The sequence below is a fragment of the Gobio gobio genome (assembly GCF_949357685.1).
Source record: "Gobio gobio genome assembly, chromosome: 13".
NCBI lineage: Eukaryota > Metazoa > Chordata > Actinopteri > Cypriniformes > Gobionidae > Gobio > Gobio gobio.
In genome coordinates this window covers 23,432,558-23,451,881 of record NC_137106.1, presented here as the reverse complement: position 1 = coordinate 23,451,881, position 19,324 = coordinate 23,432,558, and the positions used below count along the sequence as shown (strand labels likewise).

General features: G+C 38.2%; 2 protein-coding genes across 4 annotated transcripts in view; one reads left to right on the top strand and one right to left on the bottom strand.

Moving 5' to 3' along the window:
- The window catches only part of hhat (hedgehog acyltransferase), an 82,277-nt gene that overhangs the window by 59,917 nt on the left and 3,036 nt on the right, over positions 1-19,324 (top strand). The window contains exon 13 of one of the 3 annotated variants that reach the window (XM_079832990.1): positions 3,047-4,130. The exons of the other annotated variants lie outside the window; for them this stretch is intronic. The gene's annotated coding sequence lies outside the window, so the exon portion shown is untranslated. Of the gene's footprint in view, positions 1-3,046; positions 4,131-19,324 lie in introns of those variants that run through there. 3 annotated transcript variants of the gene reach the window in all.
- kcnh1a (potassium voltage-gated channel, subfamily H (eag-related), member 1a) overlaps positions 6,337-19,324 on the bottom strand; it is a gene marked incomplete at both ends in the record, with an annotated part of 89,978 nt that continues 76,990 nt past the window's right edge. Inside the window, one exon of the mRNA XM_079832988.1 lies at positions 6,337-7,191. Within this exon, the coding sequence (XP_079689114.1) occupies positions 6,337-7,191 (855 nt within the window). The remainder of the gene's footprint in view (positions 7,192-19,324) is intronic.

Below are 19,324 nucleotides of genomic sequence, written 5' to 3'. Positions count from 1 at the left end.
CAGCAGAGCTCCGTTTGGACTTCAGTATCAGTGTTAAGGACTCTAAAAATACTCATTGTTCCCCCACATGTCAAGTTTCTATTCAAACATACAAACGTACATGCAGTAACACACAAACTAATATGCTGTGTACGATGGCGTGTTTGGTTGATTCTCACAAAATCGGTCAAGAACATGTTCATCTTTCACCCCAAATTCAAAAGGAAAAAAGAAATTATATTTTGCATGAATAAATACATGCATTAAGATTGAGATTTTATAGTTTTATATCAAATTAATCATTTCATGTTGACTTCTCAGTATTTTATTTGATGTAAATTGTCAAATATTATGGTAGTATTCTTTGTACACTGCAAAAAATAATTTCTAATTTAGTATTTTTGTCTTGTTTCCAGTCTAGATATCTAAACATTCTTAAATCAAGATGCATTTACCAGATAAGTACAATGACATAAGACATTTTTTCTTGTTTTCTGGAAAATAAAATCAAGCAAAATGATCTGCCAATGGGGTAAGAAAAATAATCTTGTTTCTGTTTTAAAGGGGTCATATGATGCAAATTCTTGTTTTCCTTTCTCTTTAGTGTGTTATGAAGCTCTTTGTGCGTGTATAAGATCTGCAGAGTTACAAAGCTCAAAGTCTCAAACCCAAAGAGATATTCTTTGAAAAAGTTAAGGCTCAGCCACACCTTCCTAAAACGCTTCGTTCAAACACACACTCCGCCAGTATGTGGGGGCAGAGTTTCATAACACCGCCCAATTGTATACGCAAAGAAAGAAGGCGTAACTTTAATTCTCGCTTTAGTGTTGTTGTCGCCGGCGACGCTGTTTTTTTTCCTTGCGAAAGCCAAACTACTTTGTTTGGCCTTCCAAAAACAGGGGACAATTAGAAAACATTGGCTAAGCTTTAGTTACAACACTGTTCCAGAACAGTACTACCCAAATATTTGACTGTGCTGCGCATTTTTCGGAGGACTGTTTCTAGCACCTGGGAACGCACAAACCGTTTCTATGTCTTTGTCGTTTCTACGAAAACACGTGCAAACTTACCAATCTGATACTTTCTGGTCCAGTCGCGCTGGCAACGTTGATCGTTCAGCTTGGTCATCTGCATTATCCGGATCAGATTCGAGCGGAAATTGATAAGGTAGGACCGTCATTATCATCTGTCAATATTGCTTTGCTTCAGGAGCTGATGTTCCACATATTGTAAGAAGCGTGACATTTCCGTGCCAATCACAATCCACTGGATCACTGTCCAATTAGAGCATACCGCAATTTTCAGAGCTTTGTGATAATCGACGCGTTTCAGAAAGGAGGTGCATAGAAGGACAACAATAATATTACAGTATGTGTAAAATAATAACTTTTTAAAACTAAAACCATGTAAACACATTGCTTTAAACCAAATACACAAAATAATGTTCTTTTTAGAACCATCATATGACCCCTTTTAAATCTTGTTTGTCCCAAACAGAAACAAGATAATTTTTCTTACCCCATTGGCAGATAATTTTGCTTGTTTTTAAGCAAAAACTCCCCCCCCCCAGAAAACAAGAAAAAATATATTGTCATTTTACTTATCTAGTAAAAGCATCTTGATTTCTAAGCATTTTTAGATGTAATTGGACTGGAAACAAGACAAAAATACTAAGTAGAAAAAGCATTTTTTGCAGTGTATTAAATTAATTGTGTAATTATTTAATATTAATATTTCAAATTAAGTGTAAGATTTTATATTTCATCAATTTTTTTATTTAATATCATGACATAACGGTCCTAAAACTGACTTAATTTACTTTATACAAATTATAATTTCTTTTTTTATTATTTTTGGGATAAATAGGATATAATTTACTCATTTGGGCTTCTGTCAAAGAAACCTGACCATAGAAAAGTTTCTTTATCATAATGATATTTCTTTATCTAATGATGTATTTGAGACACGATACTTTGGTTCTCAAGTCTGAAAAAACGATTCAAACTGCCTAATGCGAGTCTGAGATTCATTTCCCCCTACTAAATGCAAATTTGGACTCACTCATTCACCAAGAGTCAGACAGGTCTGCTACAAAGACTGAATCCATTAGCTCTATGGGGTAAGAGGCAAGAGATTAAATACTCCTGCAGTAGAGGAGTACTTTCGTTTTAATGCTAATTTATTCCATTTTCCTTTGTATTTACCATGCATGTCTTAACCTTTTTTTAAAGTGCAAATCAAGCCATGCTGTTGTCGTATTTGATCAAATCAGTCACGATCAGATGGTAACGAATCTCTGTAAGTAAACCATGCAAGTATATCTACTGCGCATCTCTGCCTAAAATCTCATTCTCTCTTACAAAGAAAAAGTGCATTCTCTGAATGTTAAAACTCTTATTGCTGTGCTGCAGAGGCATGCAGTGACATCAGGGCTGCGTTTGTTTCTTAGACTATATTGATTACATCACGTGGTTAAATGTTATATCTGGGCTGGAGAAGTGTGGCAGGAATAATCTATGTGAATTCAGCAGCAAAGTTTATTGCTTCAGGATCAGCTCGGGCTGATGCTTTACATTCCAGTTTACATAGATTTGCATGTCAGTATTTTTATTCATATTATTGTAACATTCATACGTCTTATTTAAAATCAGTTCCGGGTTGCCGGATACAAACGCTAAACCTTTTCCAATTCCTGCTCAGTATTTGGCGTCTAAGCAAATGACCCATAATATTAAATCTAATTAAGATATCATTATTGTAAAACAAGCTCTGAAGCATAAAATAACCTTAATGGGAATTTTGCCATTTAATATTGTTCCTCTGGTGTCCTGCTGACAGAATGAGATAATCATCTCTTAAGGGCAAAAAATATATTTATATCCTGTACAAAATGTCCTTTTGTTGTAAAAGAAATAAATCTTCATGTACTAAGAGCATGACGTTTGAAACTTCTTGTCTTTCTTTCCACAACACATTTTTTTTTCTGATGTGAAGTTTGATATGGCCTTGGTAGCTTTTTGGTTTTATGTCGTTCTTCTGAGTCTCATTTTTCTCTCTGTGCTCTCAGGTAGTGGAGAAGCAGGGGGCATTGAGGTGATATACTGACCTCAGCACATCTCCTGTGGACCTGATAATGACCTTTCTAACCTGAGAACATCTCACAGCATGCTAACATGTCCCTTAACCACTCATCTGACGCGCACAGTATGTTCACACCATGATTCTCAACACACACAACGTGTTTATCAGAGTTTGTATGGTCAGGCACTCTCTTTCTAGGATACAAATGATAAAAACCTGAAAGATTACGCATCATCTCAGAGTATATAAATTCATATATTCTGTGAAAGAGATAAAGCTAATCAGGTTTGGTGGTGTTGTTCAGAATAGAGGTCTCTGAGTTCCCTCCTGGACCTCATTATGGAAATCAAGGTGAAGTTGATATGGGGGAGGGACGCTGGAAAAGACGGCAAAATAAACAGCTATTTATATCTTAGCCATGTGATTTAACGGATTAACTCCTAACTTAATATAATAAAAGGGGAGACTGGGGCTAGCTGTCACAACTCCAATGAATATTTCTCAAGGTTGTTTAATTTTTCTATAGACAGACACATACCTTAAAGTCTTGAAAACATTTGGACATTTTTATCAATATTGCCCAGAAAAAAAAAAGATTCAGTTCATTGAGCATGCTGTTTAGTTGTCACAGTGGGAGCCTGATATTAAAAAGCCTATTTTAGGATTTTGACAAGCAGCCCCAGTCACCCCTGCTGACCAATGAAAAAATAAAAATGTGTTTCTTAAAGAACATCGGACATTTTAACAGGGCTGGTGAGAAGATAATGCCACATCTTCAGTATTGAATATGTATAACATCCAGGAAGGGGGTCAGAATGAGCTCTCAGACCATCACCCCTCTTCGTTCCTGAGATTCTTTGTGTTTTGATGTTTGCTGTAATGCTGAAAGTTCCTCGTAACTGCGTTACTGTGATGTTGTGACTGAAATCATGTGTATAGATTACATCCATCATTTCATTTTGGAAAACAAAGCTACAATGCACAACAGATTGGAATAATAATGGTGCGTCCGTGGTGTAATATGTTTGTGCTTTCTGGAAGACCCAATCATTGATAAAGAAACCACATACATTTTGTTTTCTCTAGTTATTTCTTTGTTATTTTATAAAACTTGGCCACTGCAATCCAGCAAGTCATTAATGTACTTGCTTGAAGATGCCTATTGTAGACCAAAGGACGTGAAGTTCCTTTCACACGACTTGCATCAACATCTACAACTGCATTGAACTTCATGCTACAGCGCTACCTTTGAACAACATTGTGAGCAGGCCACATGCTGTAAAACAACGCTCAAAGTTAAAAAAAATCTCACGCAATGTCAAAGGAATATCCATTGACAGAATAAGGGGGAGAAGAAGGACCACTTGTGGAATATATAAGATATGGTGACTGTAATGAAATCTCATAAAAAAAAGTTTTCCTCACAAAGATTTAGTGTAATTTCAACAAAAATTGATAGGGATGCCCAATATTATTATTCTGATGGATATTTATAAGTCGATAATTAAAGGGATAGTTCACCCAAAAATAAAAAATCTGTCATTTTACTCACCCTCATGTCGTTTCCTGTAAGATCACAAATGAAGATGTTTTAAATGAAATCTGAACGCTTTCTGTCCCGTTGACAGCTACGCAACTCCCACTTTCAAGGCCCGGAAAGGTAGTAAAGATAACATTAAAGTAGTCCATGTGACTCCAGTGGTTAAACTTCAAATTTATGAAGAGACGCGATTGGTTTGTTTGCGCAAAAAAACACAATTTACCATTTTATTTACAAAGTATTCATCTCCGACGTGCATCATATTTTGTAAATAAAGTGGTAAATTATGTTTTTTTTTGTGCAAACACGACACTCATGTCGCTTCTTAAACTTAAAGATAAACCACTGGAGTCACATGGATTACTTTAATGATGTCTTCACCTTTCTGGGGCTTGAAAGGGGGAGTTGCGTAGCTGTTAATGGAGGGACAGAAAGCTTTCGGATTTCATCAAAAAGATGAACGAAAGTTTGACATGAGGGTAATGACAGAATCTTCATTTTTTTCAACTTTAGTATTTAAGTTATGAATTAAATAAAAAATTCTATATTTTCAGTCTGAATTAATTAAAAAATAAAACATTAAAAAGCAAAATAAATGTAACGCTAAAAGTGAGTTTAGGCATCACAACATTATAATGTAATCTATGAAAATGGATATTTCTTTCAAATTGTGCTACAGATTACAATTAACAGTCTTAAATTCGGTTAGTTAAAGACTAACTTCAAGTGTGCATTAGATGATGGAAAATGTAATGCAAACTAAAAATATTGGAAGTGTACAATTAAATATCCAATATTGGCTTAAATGTATCCAATAAATCTGTAAAAAAAAAAAAAATACAGTAAAAATATTAACCAATGACCAATATGGTACCGATATATTGTGCATCCCTAAACATGTATTAAACCACTGTTTTGTCAGATTTGATTTGATATTTTGTTGAGATGTGCATTGACGCAAGTCATGGAAAGGGTCTTAACAGCTGTTACACTTCAAAACCCCTGAAGAGCTCATTAGTTTCTCCAGTAACATTTACAACTCTTGGGATAGTAGTTGATTTGTCGTTGTACAAACACACGTTTGTCTGGGGTTTCCATGGTTCCTGGGATGCTCTCTGCGGCTAGCAGCTCATATCCACACCGCCACATATTTGGGCAAGACGCTTAGCTCTGTGATTCCTGATAAAGGCTTGTGAGGAAACCAACAGGACGGTGCAGAATGGATCTCTATGCCAGAAAGACTGCAGAGCATGAACAGCGGTGTGTGTGTGTGAGAGCTCAAAAGAGAGAGGGGAAGACTTACTACATGAGTCGGATCTTGAAGGGCCCGTACTTGCAGTTGGGGACCGTGCATTGCCATGACAACCCTCAGTCAGAGTGGGCCCTGCGGCAAGAGCTCTCACTGTCTGTCAGCCTCGCAGGACTAAAACAGGGAGCCGTTCGACACAAAGAGTGTCTGTGTGACAACTAACACACCATCACTTTGGTATCACAGATGCTCTGCCTTGGGATAAGACATTCTCTTCTCCTTTCCAGTGTCTTATTTCATCCTTTCCCTCACTCATTCTCTCTCTCTCTCACACACACACACACACACACTCTCAGAGTGTCTGTCATGCTTTTTGCTGGCACAGGTGTCAGAAGTAGTTCCATTTTTAAAAAAAAATCTTTTCTCAGAGAAAGTCTCTGAATCATTTCCCTTTCAAGAAGAAAGGAGCTTACCTCTCTCATTTTCTTCAAGGGAATATGTCCTCCTTGTCTGTGTCTGGTGATGTTGGTCGTGAGATCTGGAAGAGCGACATGGGAGAGGTCGGAGACTTTCTGCTCCTTAGCAACCTCAACACCTCAGCGACCTGTGTCTCCAAGGCAACCATTCGGTTACCGAGCACAGACAGCTCCTCTTTAAGTTCAGTACGAAGTTCCAGTAGTGAGGCGTGCAGCGTGTGTTCGGGAATAGGGGGGATAGGTGGGATGGGGGGAGTTTTTCCGTCGGGTTGGACTGGGCTTCGGTCTACAGGGGTGCGGGCGCCACCCTCGTCCAGCCGTAGGTCGCTTTTGGTGATGCCGCTGTCGCAGGAGTCTGTCTTCTTCAGTCTGCTGGGCTCCGAAGTCTTTCCGGAGCTGCTCCGCTCTGGAAGAGTCTCCATTGATTCCGCTTTAGGAACGTTTCCCCAGGTCTCTGGCTTAGCCACGCTTTCCCTAAATCTGGCCCACCCTCGTGCACGTGGCTCTGATGTCCGAGGGATGTTTGGGATGGGGGCGCTGAGCTTGCCCTGGTCGAATGCACCCAGGGTGCGGTTTTTGATAGGATGGGACGGGATAGGTGTGGCTGGGCTTTCTGTTACTGTGACGATACTCGTGGTGGCGACCACATCTTGGCTGATGATTTCGTTGTGGATTTGGCCCTTCTCGAGATCAGAGTCGTCCGAATTGGGCCGCACAGCGGCAAGACGGGCTTCCTTCTGCTGGCGGAAACGCTGGAACAGACGGCGGACGGGATGATCTGGGGGAAGATTCAGCGGGGCCTCGTTCTTCCTCCTTTGCCTCTCCTCTTCCTCACGCTTCACATCACTGATCTTTCTGAACACAAGCTGAAAAGACACAAATAGTTAAACATACCCAAGCAGGCCGGGAACCATTAAACAATGCACATCAAAACTCCAACATTATTATACTATAATATACTATAAACGACTTACCTTGCTATCAAGGTATACATTTTTCATTTCATGCATTCCCTGGGTCTCACACCAATGATCTTGGCGTTGCTAGAGCCATATTCTACTGTTTAAGCTCTTTAGGAAGGCTTTGGCATAATATAGTTCTAAAATATGAAACATAATACTTAGAATATCTAATATAGGTAAAAAAAAATTACTATTATTTAACAAAATATGCCAATTTTAATGTCAGGGTTTTTTTTTTTTTAACAAACTGCCCCCTTTTTCAAAGTAAAGGTGGACTATCCCTTTGCCATAACATTAAAACAAAATAATAAACCGTGGTCAGGCACTTTACGTTGTGCAGATAGCCTCTTTAAATTTAAATAGGAAGTTCTTGGCCAGCATAAGCTGCAATGTGAACTAGCCTTTGTGCTGACAGTCATAAGCCTGGCTCTGCAAGATTATGAAATATATAGACTTCAGCAGGAAAATTACAACCATTTCATGTTTCTGCTATATAGTGAGATTACACTCCCTGTCCTGGAGACCCTGCGCCCGGTGTTGTGAATTTTGCAAGATATTCCAAGTTCTAACTTTTTTATTTGAGCTCATATATTTTTCAGATTTGAAGGCTTTTATTGAGCATATTCCCAAAGTCAAGCTTCTGCTATGTGTGTGTCTGCACAAATCTCAGTTTGTGGGTCTGGATGGAGCAACTTTATGCTGCTCTTTGGTCTGAGATTTTCAAGGCCTCTCTCTCGCTCATTATCTCACTCTCTCTCTCACTTCTTTTAACAAGCTTTTTCACCTTTATAGTTATGCAACCCTCCCTCCAACTGTCTGGGTCAATCAACTGAATGCCAGTATATACAGTCAGGTCCATAAATATTGGGACATCGACACAATTCTAATCTTTTTGGCTCTATACACCACCACAATGGATTTTAAATCAAACGAACAAGATGTGCTTTAACTGCAGACTTTATAGCTTTAATTTGAGGGTATTTACATCCAAATCAGGTGAACGATGTAGGAATTACATATGTACCTCCCATTTTTTAAGGGACCAAAAGTAATGGGACAATTGCCTGCTCAGTTTTTCCATGGCCAGGTGTGTGTTATTCCCTCATTTTCCCATTTACAAGTAGCAGATAAAAGGTTCAGAGTTAATTTCAAGTGTGTTATTTGCATTTGGAAACTGTTGCTGTCAACTCTCAATATGAGATCCAAAGAGCGGTCACTATCAGTGAAGCAAGCCATCACTAGGCTGAAAAAACAAAACAAACCCATCAGAGAGATTGGAAAAACTTTAGGTGGGGCCTAATCAACTGTTTGGAACATCCTTAAAAAGAAAGAACGCAACGGTGAGCTCAGCAACACCAAAAGACCCGGAAGACCACGGAAAACAACTGTGGTGGATGACCGAATAATTATTTCCCTAGTGAAGAAAACACCCTTCACAACAGTTGGCCAGATCAAGAACACTCTCCAGGAGGTAGGTGTATGTGTGTCAAAGTCAACAATCAAGAGAAGACTTCACCAGAGTGAATACAGAGGGTTCACCACAAGATGTAAACCATTGGTGAGCCTCAAAAACAGGAAGGCCAGATTAGAGTTTGCCAAACAACATCTAAAAAAGCCTTTACAGTTCTGGAACAACATCCTATGGACCGAAGAGACCAAGATCAACTTGTACCAGAGTGATGGGAAGAGAAGAGTATGGAGAAGGAAAGGAACTGCTCATGATCCAAAGCATACCACCTCATCAGTGAAGCATGGTGGTGGTAGTGTCATGGCGTGGGCATGTATGGCTGCCAATGGAACTGGTTCTCTTGTATTTATTGATGATGTGACTGCTGACAAAAGCAGCAGGATGAATTCTTAAGTGTTTCGGGCAATATTATGTGCTCATATTCAGCCAAATGCTTCAGAACTCATTGGACGGCGCTTCAAAGTGCAGATGGACAATGACCCGAAGCATACTGCAAAAGCAACCAAAGAGTTTTTTAAGGGAAAGAAGTGGAATGTTATGCAATGGCCAAGTCAATCACCTGACCTGAATCCGACTGAACATGCATTTCACTTGCTGAAGACAAGACTGAAGGGAAAATGCCCCAAGAACAAGCAGGAACTGAAGACTGTTGCAGTAGAGGCCTGGCAGAGCATCACCAGGGATGAAACCCAGCGTCTGGTGATGTCTATGCGTTCCAGACTTCAGGCTGTAATTGACTGCAAAGGATTTGCAACCAAGTATTAAAAAGTGAAAGTTTGATTTATGATTGTTAATCTGTCCCATTACTTTTGGTCCCTTAAAAAGTGGGAGGCACATATACAAACGGTTGAAATTCCTACACCGTTCACCTGATTTGGATGTAAATACCCTCAAATGAAAGCTAAACGTCTGCAGTTAAAGCACATCTTGGTTGTTTCATTTCAAATCCATTGTGGTGGTGTATAGAGCCAAAAAGATTAGAATTGTGTCGATGTCCCAATATTTATGGACCTGACTGTATGTGTGTGTGTGTATACACCTCTGCATACTGAGACAGTTTGTCCCTGTCACTATTGCAAGCTGGACGATGCTTTTTTATGACTTCATCTTCAATATGTTAATATTCATATTGATGTCCTGAATATTCAATAAGAGGAACAGAGGGCCGAAGCATCTGTACTGCCAATCTGTCTGTGAAATTACTGGGAACAGAACCACACACGCTCTCCAGTCCTCTCATGTGTAGGAGAGGATGTGCTGTGGATGCTTGCTTGGTTTGTGTGGAATTCTTTTTTTACATTTGATTGACCATGTATTTATAGTTAGTTAATTTTATTTCAGCTGATACATTTCAGCAAAAAAAAAAAAGACCATAATAATCTCGTATACAGTGTACTGTGAAGATTTTGCAAAGGCCACGTAAATGTTGTGTGTGTACAGGCCGTCAAAAGGTGTTTGTGAAAAGTTCAGATGTAGCTTTGGGGGTTTAAAAGTCGTCCTCTCCTGAGACAAGAGACAGACTCTTGCTTTCCAAACATATCAAACATGCACGCTCTTTCAAGAAATGACACATAGGACCTGGTATCAACATGTCTAAAGGGATCTAATCACAAGTGTTCAGGTGAGACACATGGCTGTTTGTATCTGGTAAAAACAATTCTTCTGTGACTTTGCAACTTTATATCAGCCAACGTTGAGTTTATATCTCACAATTTTGACTTCATATCCACATTTTTCACTTATTTCTTTCAATTTGACTTTATATAAATACATTTTTGAACTAATATCCAAATATATCTTAATATATCCAAACGTTCTCTTTATATCTCACAGTGACTTTATATAAATGATATCTTAAAATCCGGTCTTTCTTATTTTAACCTTTATCTCACAATTACATTTATTTTATTTTAACTCTGAAGTAAAAACAGGCCTTTGATTTGAGAATTTTGACTTTATGGGCCCTATCATACATTGCTTTTTGCTAGTTTCAGCCCGATGCAGTTAACATTGAGGCAACTGAAATTGACTGCGCCATTGACTAACAAAAACTTGGTCTTTAGTCAAATAGTAGTATTTTTTGTGTTATTTAAAGGGTGCGTTAATGATATGCGCCTATAGGCGGGTACATAACGCGCGTACACTCTACTTATTACACACACACACACACACACACACACACACACACACACACACACACACACACACACACACACACACACACACACACAGACACACAGACACACACACACACACACACAGGGGACAAACATTTTTAAATAAAAAAAATAAAAGGATTCCTCTCTCGCGTTCAGTCTTTCTGCTCACAAATTCCGCCATGTAAATAACGAATCCGCCATGGTGCAAGCGCAATTGGCTTTTAAAGGGAATGGGAGATGAGACTCTGATAGGTTTGTTACATGTTACGCCCAAAACACACCAATGACTCGTTAAAGGGGCTATATGCGTTTTTCTGAAATTTAAACTTGCGACTGACACCTGTGGCCAAAAAACAGAACTGCTCTCATTTTCTGCGCGCTCTCGCAGCGGTGGTGACGTCACATCCGCAGACAGCGCGGGAAAAGACGACCCGCCAGAAAATAGGAAAAATAGGATACAGGCTTATAGGTGCACCCACTGTGAGCGGACAAGGTGTCAGTATGCTCATCAGGAGATGTTTGAGTCATAAATGGTAAAATAAAAAGGCTATTGTTACGTTTATTTTGGGGAAAAAGTTGCATATAGCCCCTTTAAGAGACTAGGTACAAACTTTTTGGACCATGCGCCTGCTGCGGCAACTGTTTTTTTCCGTCTTTAAACTAGCATGGATTTGTACACGCCCTGCAGGTGCACTTAGGTAAATTGTGTTTCTGAAGCGACCGTGCGCTCAAATGGTTAAAATAGGGTCCATAATCTCACAATTTTGTCTATATCTCAGTTACATTTATTTTATTTTCATTTTTTGAACTCTGAAGTGGAAACATGCTTTTACATGATTTTAACCTGGCCTGATATAACTTGTTTTATTAAGCTCAAATAACAGCTGTACTGTACATCAGTGGATGTATAGCTGGAGTGGGGGCACATTTAGTTTAATTTTGATTTGTGATTTCCATGGATAGCAAGCCGGCGAAAGGGAGTTTGAGCGCATGTCTGAGAGCTGAACATTGCTGCTGTCACTTTCCAAAACGATAACCCAAACATTAAAAATGACAAATACCAGCATCAGAAAACAACAATTGCAGAGCATTCCCCTTTATTAGATACATCTAGCCGCAAGCAATTTCATAAAATGGTGGGAACAAAATCGAAAATATTGTGGCTACGCACACAATCACAAAATCACATTCTTTCCCAATCTTGAGTTTAGACTCCACAAAATGATCCTTAAGCAATGTGTATTAGTGGGAGAAACAGAGCGTAATAGGCATATCCCCGTGAATTCTCAAATAAAATTGTTTCATTTGGGCTTTAATGTGCTCAGATTTGTCATATTGTCACTTTCCAGCTAAATGTAATGTTTCTTTGTAATTGAACTCTAAATAACTTGTGTTTGGCAGCAGGTGGAGAAATATACCGCTGCTGCTCCCTCTGAGAATCCAGGCTATATGAGAAAACTGAAAAAAATCAGTCAGACAGATAGACAGCCTCAGTAGATTGCGCTTCTGAATGACGTCAAGGGTCTTGCTTCTCTTTGCGTTACAGAGATGATGGACAGTAATGACCAGACCGCTGCCCTCCCATTCAGCCTTTCCCATCCTGGACACAGACACACACAGGCCATTCCACTATCTAGAAATAAATCCACCCTTATAGCTGTCATCTATATTTCTGAGCCACAGTATCAGTACATGCGTACGTAGACCGCTTTAGCACTGACATTCGTACCATATCTGTCATGCTAGAAAGTGTTTTTTTTTGGTCCATACAATGAAAGTCAATAGAGTCCAGTGTCCAGTTGTACAAACATAGTCACTATGTTAAGACTGTGTCTTGAGGCCCCAATATATTTCAAGGCAAATCAAAGCAAGAATTGATGTGGTGGTCATTTCGAACAAAATCAGACCAAAACGAAGTTCGTTTGCAGGTTCGCAACAACTTGCCAAAGTAAATTGTCTAAAAAAATTTCGGGAGCGCCGCATTTAATGTCGAAATCTTTTCATGTAAATCTTGGTTCATTTCTTCTATTGAGTCCACTAATGAAAACATAAACACACTGGAGAGCTGCTTTATAGTAGAAAATGAAGTTGTACGAGACACTCAGAAACGAGACACTGACTGATACTGTTTTTCATGTTTAATACAGTAAAGCTGCTTGATTTTAAGCAATCTATTGAATAAAGTGCCATATAAAAAAAAAAACTTGTGCAAAGATATCCACTTTGCTATGATCAGATGCTTTTCTAATGCGTTATTTTAAAAATGCTTGATGTTTTCTCAATTTTGTTGTGTTTTTATTTTGTTATTGAGAGGAAAGCGTACAGCACATATTTACGTCACGGTGTCAGATGTTCGCTAACAGTATATCACTGCTCACTTATTTTGAACTTCGCTTTACTCCTAAAAAAAAGGTTATTTTCGTAAACGAAAACTGAAACTAAGACAAACTATTGGTCAAAAAACATTTTCGTAAACTGAAATAAAATAAAAAAATAATAAATGAAAAACTAAAATTAAACGAAACTAACAACTCTTACTGAAAAACTAACTGAAATAAAATTATAATTAGCAAAAATAAATATTAGTTTTCGTAATTAATAAGCTCCCTTTACTGTGGCGGAAAATCTGACTTGTGGCGGTTGAGGGAGTGTCTGTATATGGCGCTATTGCGCGTGGAGTGAGCTGAGGAGATTGCAGTGAACACATCACTAGTCCTTGTGCAGATCGCGTGCAGTGAACACATCACTAGTCCTAAACGGCTGTTCACAAAGAATGCGTTCGTGGCAGTGAAATGGGAAATCACACAAGGTAATGAGATGCACGTTGAACTTCTTTTAACTTAAAGGGGCTATATGCAACTTTTTCCCCAAAATAAACGTAACAATAGCCTTTTTATTTTACCATTTATGACTCAAACATCTCCTGATGAGCATACTGACACCTTGTCCGCTCACAGTGGGTGCACCTATAAGCCTGTATCCTATTTTTCCTATTTTCTGGCGGGTCGTCTTTTCCCGCGCTGTCTGCGGATGTGACGTCACCACCGCTGCGAGAGCGAGCAGAAAATGAGAGCAGTTCTGTTTTTTGGCCACAGGTGTCAGTCGCGAGTTTAAATTTCAGAAAAACGCATATAGCCCCTTTAAGCTCACTGCTTGAATGACGTTTCATACGCGACGAGAGAGACGCAGGTGCAACAGCAACTATTGTAGCAAGTGCTACTACTGTGTCTTTTCTTTGAGATTTCATGTTTGCATAATATTGACAGGCTCAAAGGTGTTATCATTGTTTTTACAAATCATTTGCTACTAATAATATTATCATCCGTGTGGAGACATTTCCCCACAAAGTAGGGAATACCAGGACACACACACACACACACACACACACTTAATTATTTAATCACACTGTCTTCACAACAATTTGTGTTGGCTGTAGTCAGATGACTTTAGCTGTGGTCACTTGCTAGCCTACATTGTACTACTGAAGAAATTTAAATAAGCTTATAATTGTTTAACAATATTTCATCTTTATTATGAATGAGTTTGTCTGGAATTTATCATTTTTACTTTTATATTTTTTTTTACGTTGCATTTATTTGGTTCTTTGTTCAATCTCAGACCATTGTTTGCCGTATAGGTCATAGTTAGACCCAACTTTATGCATGTTTGTAAGATTCCCCTCTCCGTTAGGTTTTGGATTTTTTTATCATAAGTTGATTTTAAAAAACTTTTATAATATGACTTGCTTGGGTTTATTGTATTTATGTAATTAAATTTTTGCCATGAATATAGCCTTAGATGCTGACATGGCATTAAACAAAACAATCTGTATTCCATTATTTTATTTTCATTATTAAGATGTCTGCATAAGAGTAAACTCTAATCTGTGCAAACATTAAACTTTGCTGAAATTAAAAATCTTGATTTGGTCTCTACACTTCGTTTTGGTAACTCTGCTAAACTATAATTACTAAAACTAAAACTGAAACAAAATATATAAAAACTAAATAGAAATGTGATCACAAAATAAAAACTAAACTAAAACTAGCAAAACAATTTATAAAACTAAACTGAAATTTGTAGCAAAATTGAAAATGATAATAAAATAAAAACTAATTTAAAAATGCAAAACTATAATAACCTTGCTCCTAAGCGAAGAATGAAAGAACTTTGCTGTGAGTATATCGGGGCCTTTAAGAACTAGACAACTGTCACCCTAAGGCCCCAATCAGACAGAACGCATTTTTGCAGTGAGAGCCGCCTTTTTAAAATAGTTTTCTATTGGCAGTGAGTGTTTTGCGCTGTTTATGTGCCCCGAGCGCCTCGCGTTTTAGCCGCCTGCTGCGCCACGCATTTTTGTAGCAGCGCTCTGAGTGCCTGAAGTTGAAAAAAAATCAGCTCTGAGTAGAAAAGCGTCCAAGCAAATGAATGGAGAGGCGGGCCTTCCGCTGTGGTGACGGTTACCTTGATTAGACTTACAGGATGGGGGTTACCTAGCAGCATAAAAAAAACCCAGCGCACTGCTCTTTTCTACATTAAAAAACGTCAACCAAAAAAAAAGGCAGTGCGGTGCGCCTCGTGTTTTAAACCTAAAAAACGTGTTCTGTCTATGTTTTTTACACAAAAAAAGTAATTTGGCCTCAAATACACATTAAAAATATACAAGTCGGAATATATGTAGCAAACTTTTTACACCAGTACACACAATCAGTTGTATCCACTTTAAAGGTCCTGTTCTTCATGATCCCATTTTTCAAACTTTAGTTAGTGTGTAATGTTGCTGTTAGAGCATAAATAATACCTGTAAAATTATAAAGCTCAAAGTTCAATGCCAAGCGAGATATTTTATTTAACAGAAGTTCCCTTTCAAAGCCTACAGCGAACGGCCGGTTTGGACTTCATCCCTGTACTTCCTGCTTTAATGACGTCAGTAGAACAGTTTGTTGACTAACCTCCGCCCACAAGAATACGCAAAAAAGGGGGCTTGGTCTTGTTGTTCTCCCACGTGGAGAAGAGAAAGTGTTGCGTTCGGTTGCGTTTGTAGTGTGTTTGTCGCCATGTCGTCGAGACGCTGTTATTTTCATCCCGGAGTCAAATCACCTTTCTTTGGCCAGGAACGCTGTACTTTGAGCACATGCATCTCCCCGTTATGGTAATAGGCGTGACCTTTCCGGGCAACGTGCGCTAAGCTGCTGTCGAATCACAACACCGGAACCGCTGGCACAATCAGAACTCGTTGCGTATTTCTGAAGGAGGGACTTCATAGAACAGGGAAATCCACAAGCCGTTTTTAGGACAGTGAAAACAGCGGTATACAGATAAGTAAATTGTGTGAAAAATACTGTTTTTTTTTTACACGCGAAACATGAACACATGTTATATTGCACACTGTAAACACAATCAAAGCTTCAAAAAAACAGGAAAAACGGGACCTTTAAATTATTATATATGTCAAAATGATGATTTAGATAAATAGTTTTGACATGTATGCTTTACCAAACATACAAGCTCTATATTTGTTTTAAACCCTCTGGTATGTCCTATAGGCTTCCATTGTAAATGCATCCCTGTAAACACGTTTTTACAAAGGAAGAGCCCTAACTATTTTCTGATAGTTTAAATGTTGTTTGAAATATTCCTTTAAATCATAAAACACTCCACAAAAGTCTACTGTCAGCACTCTGGCTGACAGATAAAGAGGACTGTCATTGTTTGTGGTGTTTTGTAAACCCTCGCCCTTGAAGGATATACGAAGCAGAGAAAGGACAGACATGCAGAGAGGGATTACATAACAAAAGCTGAAGCATTACACAAATGTGCGTGCGTCTGTGTGTACGAGGATGGTATTATGTGCTCGCACAGAGATTCCTTATGGTGTATTGTTAGAATCCTTCTGTTGCCACCCATCCCTCGCACTCCCGCACATGCACGGCCCTCTTGTGTATTCTGCGTTCGCTTTTCTCCCCCCTAAATATATCATCATCAAACAGGGAAACTCATTCTGCAGCTCTCAAACAGTTCAAAATGTGTGTGTGATGTTGGAGGTGCTAGTGTGGGGATAGAACGGTAAAAAAGAGGAGAAGGAGGGGACCGAGAGAGACAGCAGGCGAGAGGGAGCACTCACATCTCCACTGTTTCATAATTCAAACTAAAAGCTGACTGTGTGCACATCGAAGCAGAAAAAAATTCCCATAACCCTGTAAAACTCTGTAATAAAAGCATACGCCCAACCTGCACTCTTTCCTTTTGTACTTTTACCTATCACTAAACCTCTGTTTGCACCCCGCCTGTAGTAGAAGGCACAATTTAATGTTTAATTCATGCTTAAATTGAGACCACATGCTATTGGTCATCATTTGAATGCCTATTTGCATACTTTATATTCTCAGTGGGGTCACGTTTATCTCGCTGTTGGTTTGGTGGTCTTGAAACAACGGAATTATATGTTTGTCATGATTATCCTGATTATTTTTATTGAGCCGATTGTGTATGATATGTGTGGCTGGGAGTGTTTTGTAGTGTATGATTTGTAATGAATTATGTTTTATTTACATTTTTAAATGCTTTTAAGTAACATCGCTCCACCTGTATACTACCATTCAAAAGTTTTTTGAAAGTGACAGTAAAGTTACGAAAGATTTGAATTTCGAATAAATGCTGTTATTTTTAGCATCCTATTCATCTAATTAATCAAATCCTGAAAAAAAATCCTCAAAAATTTTAAGCAGCACAACTCTTTTCAACATTGATAATAATGATTGTATAATAAAAAAAAAAATTCAGCATATTAGAATGATTTCTGAAGGATCATGTGACACTGAAGACTGGAGTAATGATGCTAAAAATTCCCCTTTACCGTCACAGGAATAAATTACATTTTAAAATATATTACGATATAAAACATTTCTTTTAAGTAAGGAATAATTGACAATGGGCCGTTGAATTATTAGAAAAATAATGCACACCTGATGTGGTATTACGGTCATGACGCGAAGCGAGGAGTATGAAAGACAATATGCGCTTTCCGTACATAGTAAAACATTATTTTGTGGCAAAAAATATGGAAATAATGTAACGTTTTTATGCTATTGTTTGCTATATTTATTTGCTTGGCCAGTGTTGTTGTGGGTTTTGGTTCTTTTCCTGTTGTCGGCTGTAAGGACCTTTGAAATAACTGAAATCATTTGGAGAAGTGATATGGAACTGTAATGCGGTCAAGGCCTGCCTGGAACTACTTTAGCCGTGCGTTTCCCTGAAAATAATTGCACACCTTAGAACGCTCGTCAACCAATCAGATTCAAGCATACATCAGCCCTGGGGTCCGTTCTTCGTACGTCGCTAATTCAGTTAGCAGGATTTGATTGTTGACAATTTGCCATGATCTTGGATTGTTTGGTTCTTAGATGCTCATCCTGGACTTGCTGTCCGTAAGCTTAAACCTGCTCGCAAACAGGCTTATTTCATGTAAACAGGATTAGATATTTAGCGTTGATACTTAATGTTTCCCAATCACTGATACTTTATAACAAGAGTTCCTTACTGAACTAGGGGCAATAATCATTTTAAATAAAAACAATAATAATATAAAAATGTATTTGTAAATAATATTATAATGTTGTGTATAATACTACAGTGCAGAGATCCAGAAAACTTGATCTTGACCCTTAAGAAACTTAAATTAATGCTGTCACGTAACAAATCTGCTTCAAATTGAAATAAAAATTAAATGAATTGCTAATTAGAACACTGAAATAAAAATCTAGAGGGTGTACAAATACTATAAAATCGTGAATATAAATAATTGGGAAAAATGTGCTTTTTTAATAATTTTTAAAAAAACAGTGCACATTTAATTTATCTATTATAACTTTGATGTTGTTTTGGTCGCTTGGCTGTTTCCTTGTAAAGGTCCAGAAATTATTATTATTTTTTTAATTTGTCAAGTTTCTAATTGTATGATTACGTTGCTGTCTTGCCGCCAGCCAATCGCTGCATTACTGATTGTGGTTTCGAGTATCCATACATCTGCCCTCTTCAATAAACACTGGAACGCGCAGTAATCTTTGATAACTTAATCCAGATATTTTAATCCAATCCGCAAAATACATCCGTTATCACGATTAAAAGATCTGGGATCAGTCAAATCATCTCAGATGTATTAAGCGAGGTACGAAGAACGGACCCCTGTAGTATAAATTGTAGTAATATTTCACAATATTACTGTTTTTACTGTATTTTTGATCAAATAAATGCAGCCTTGGTGAGCATAGGAGACTTCAGTCATTACACTCACAACAGACTAACATTAATAACATACTCAAATTCTTGCCTCACATCCCATTATTAATCACAGCCTAAATTAACTATGCACCAAACTCTGAGTCAGAGTAATAAACCGGAACAATCCGTA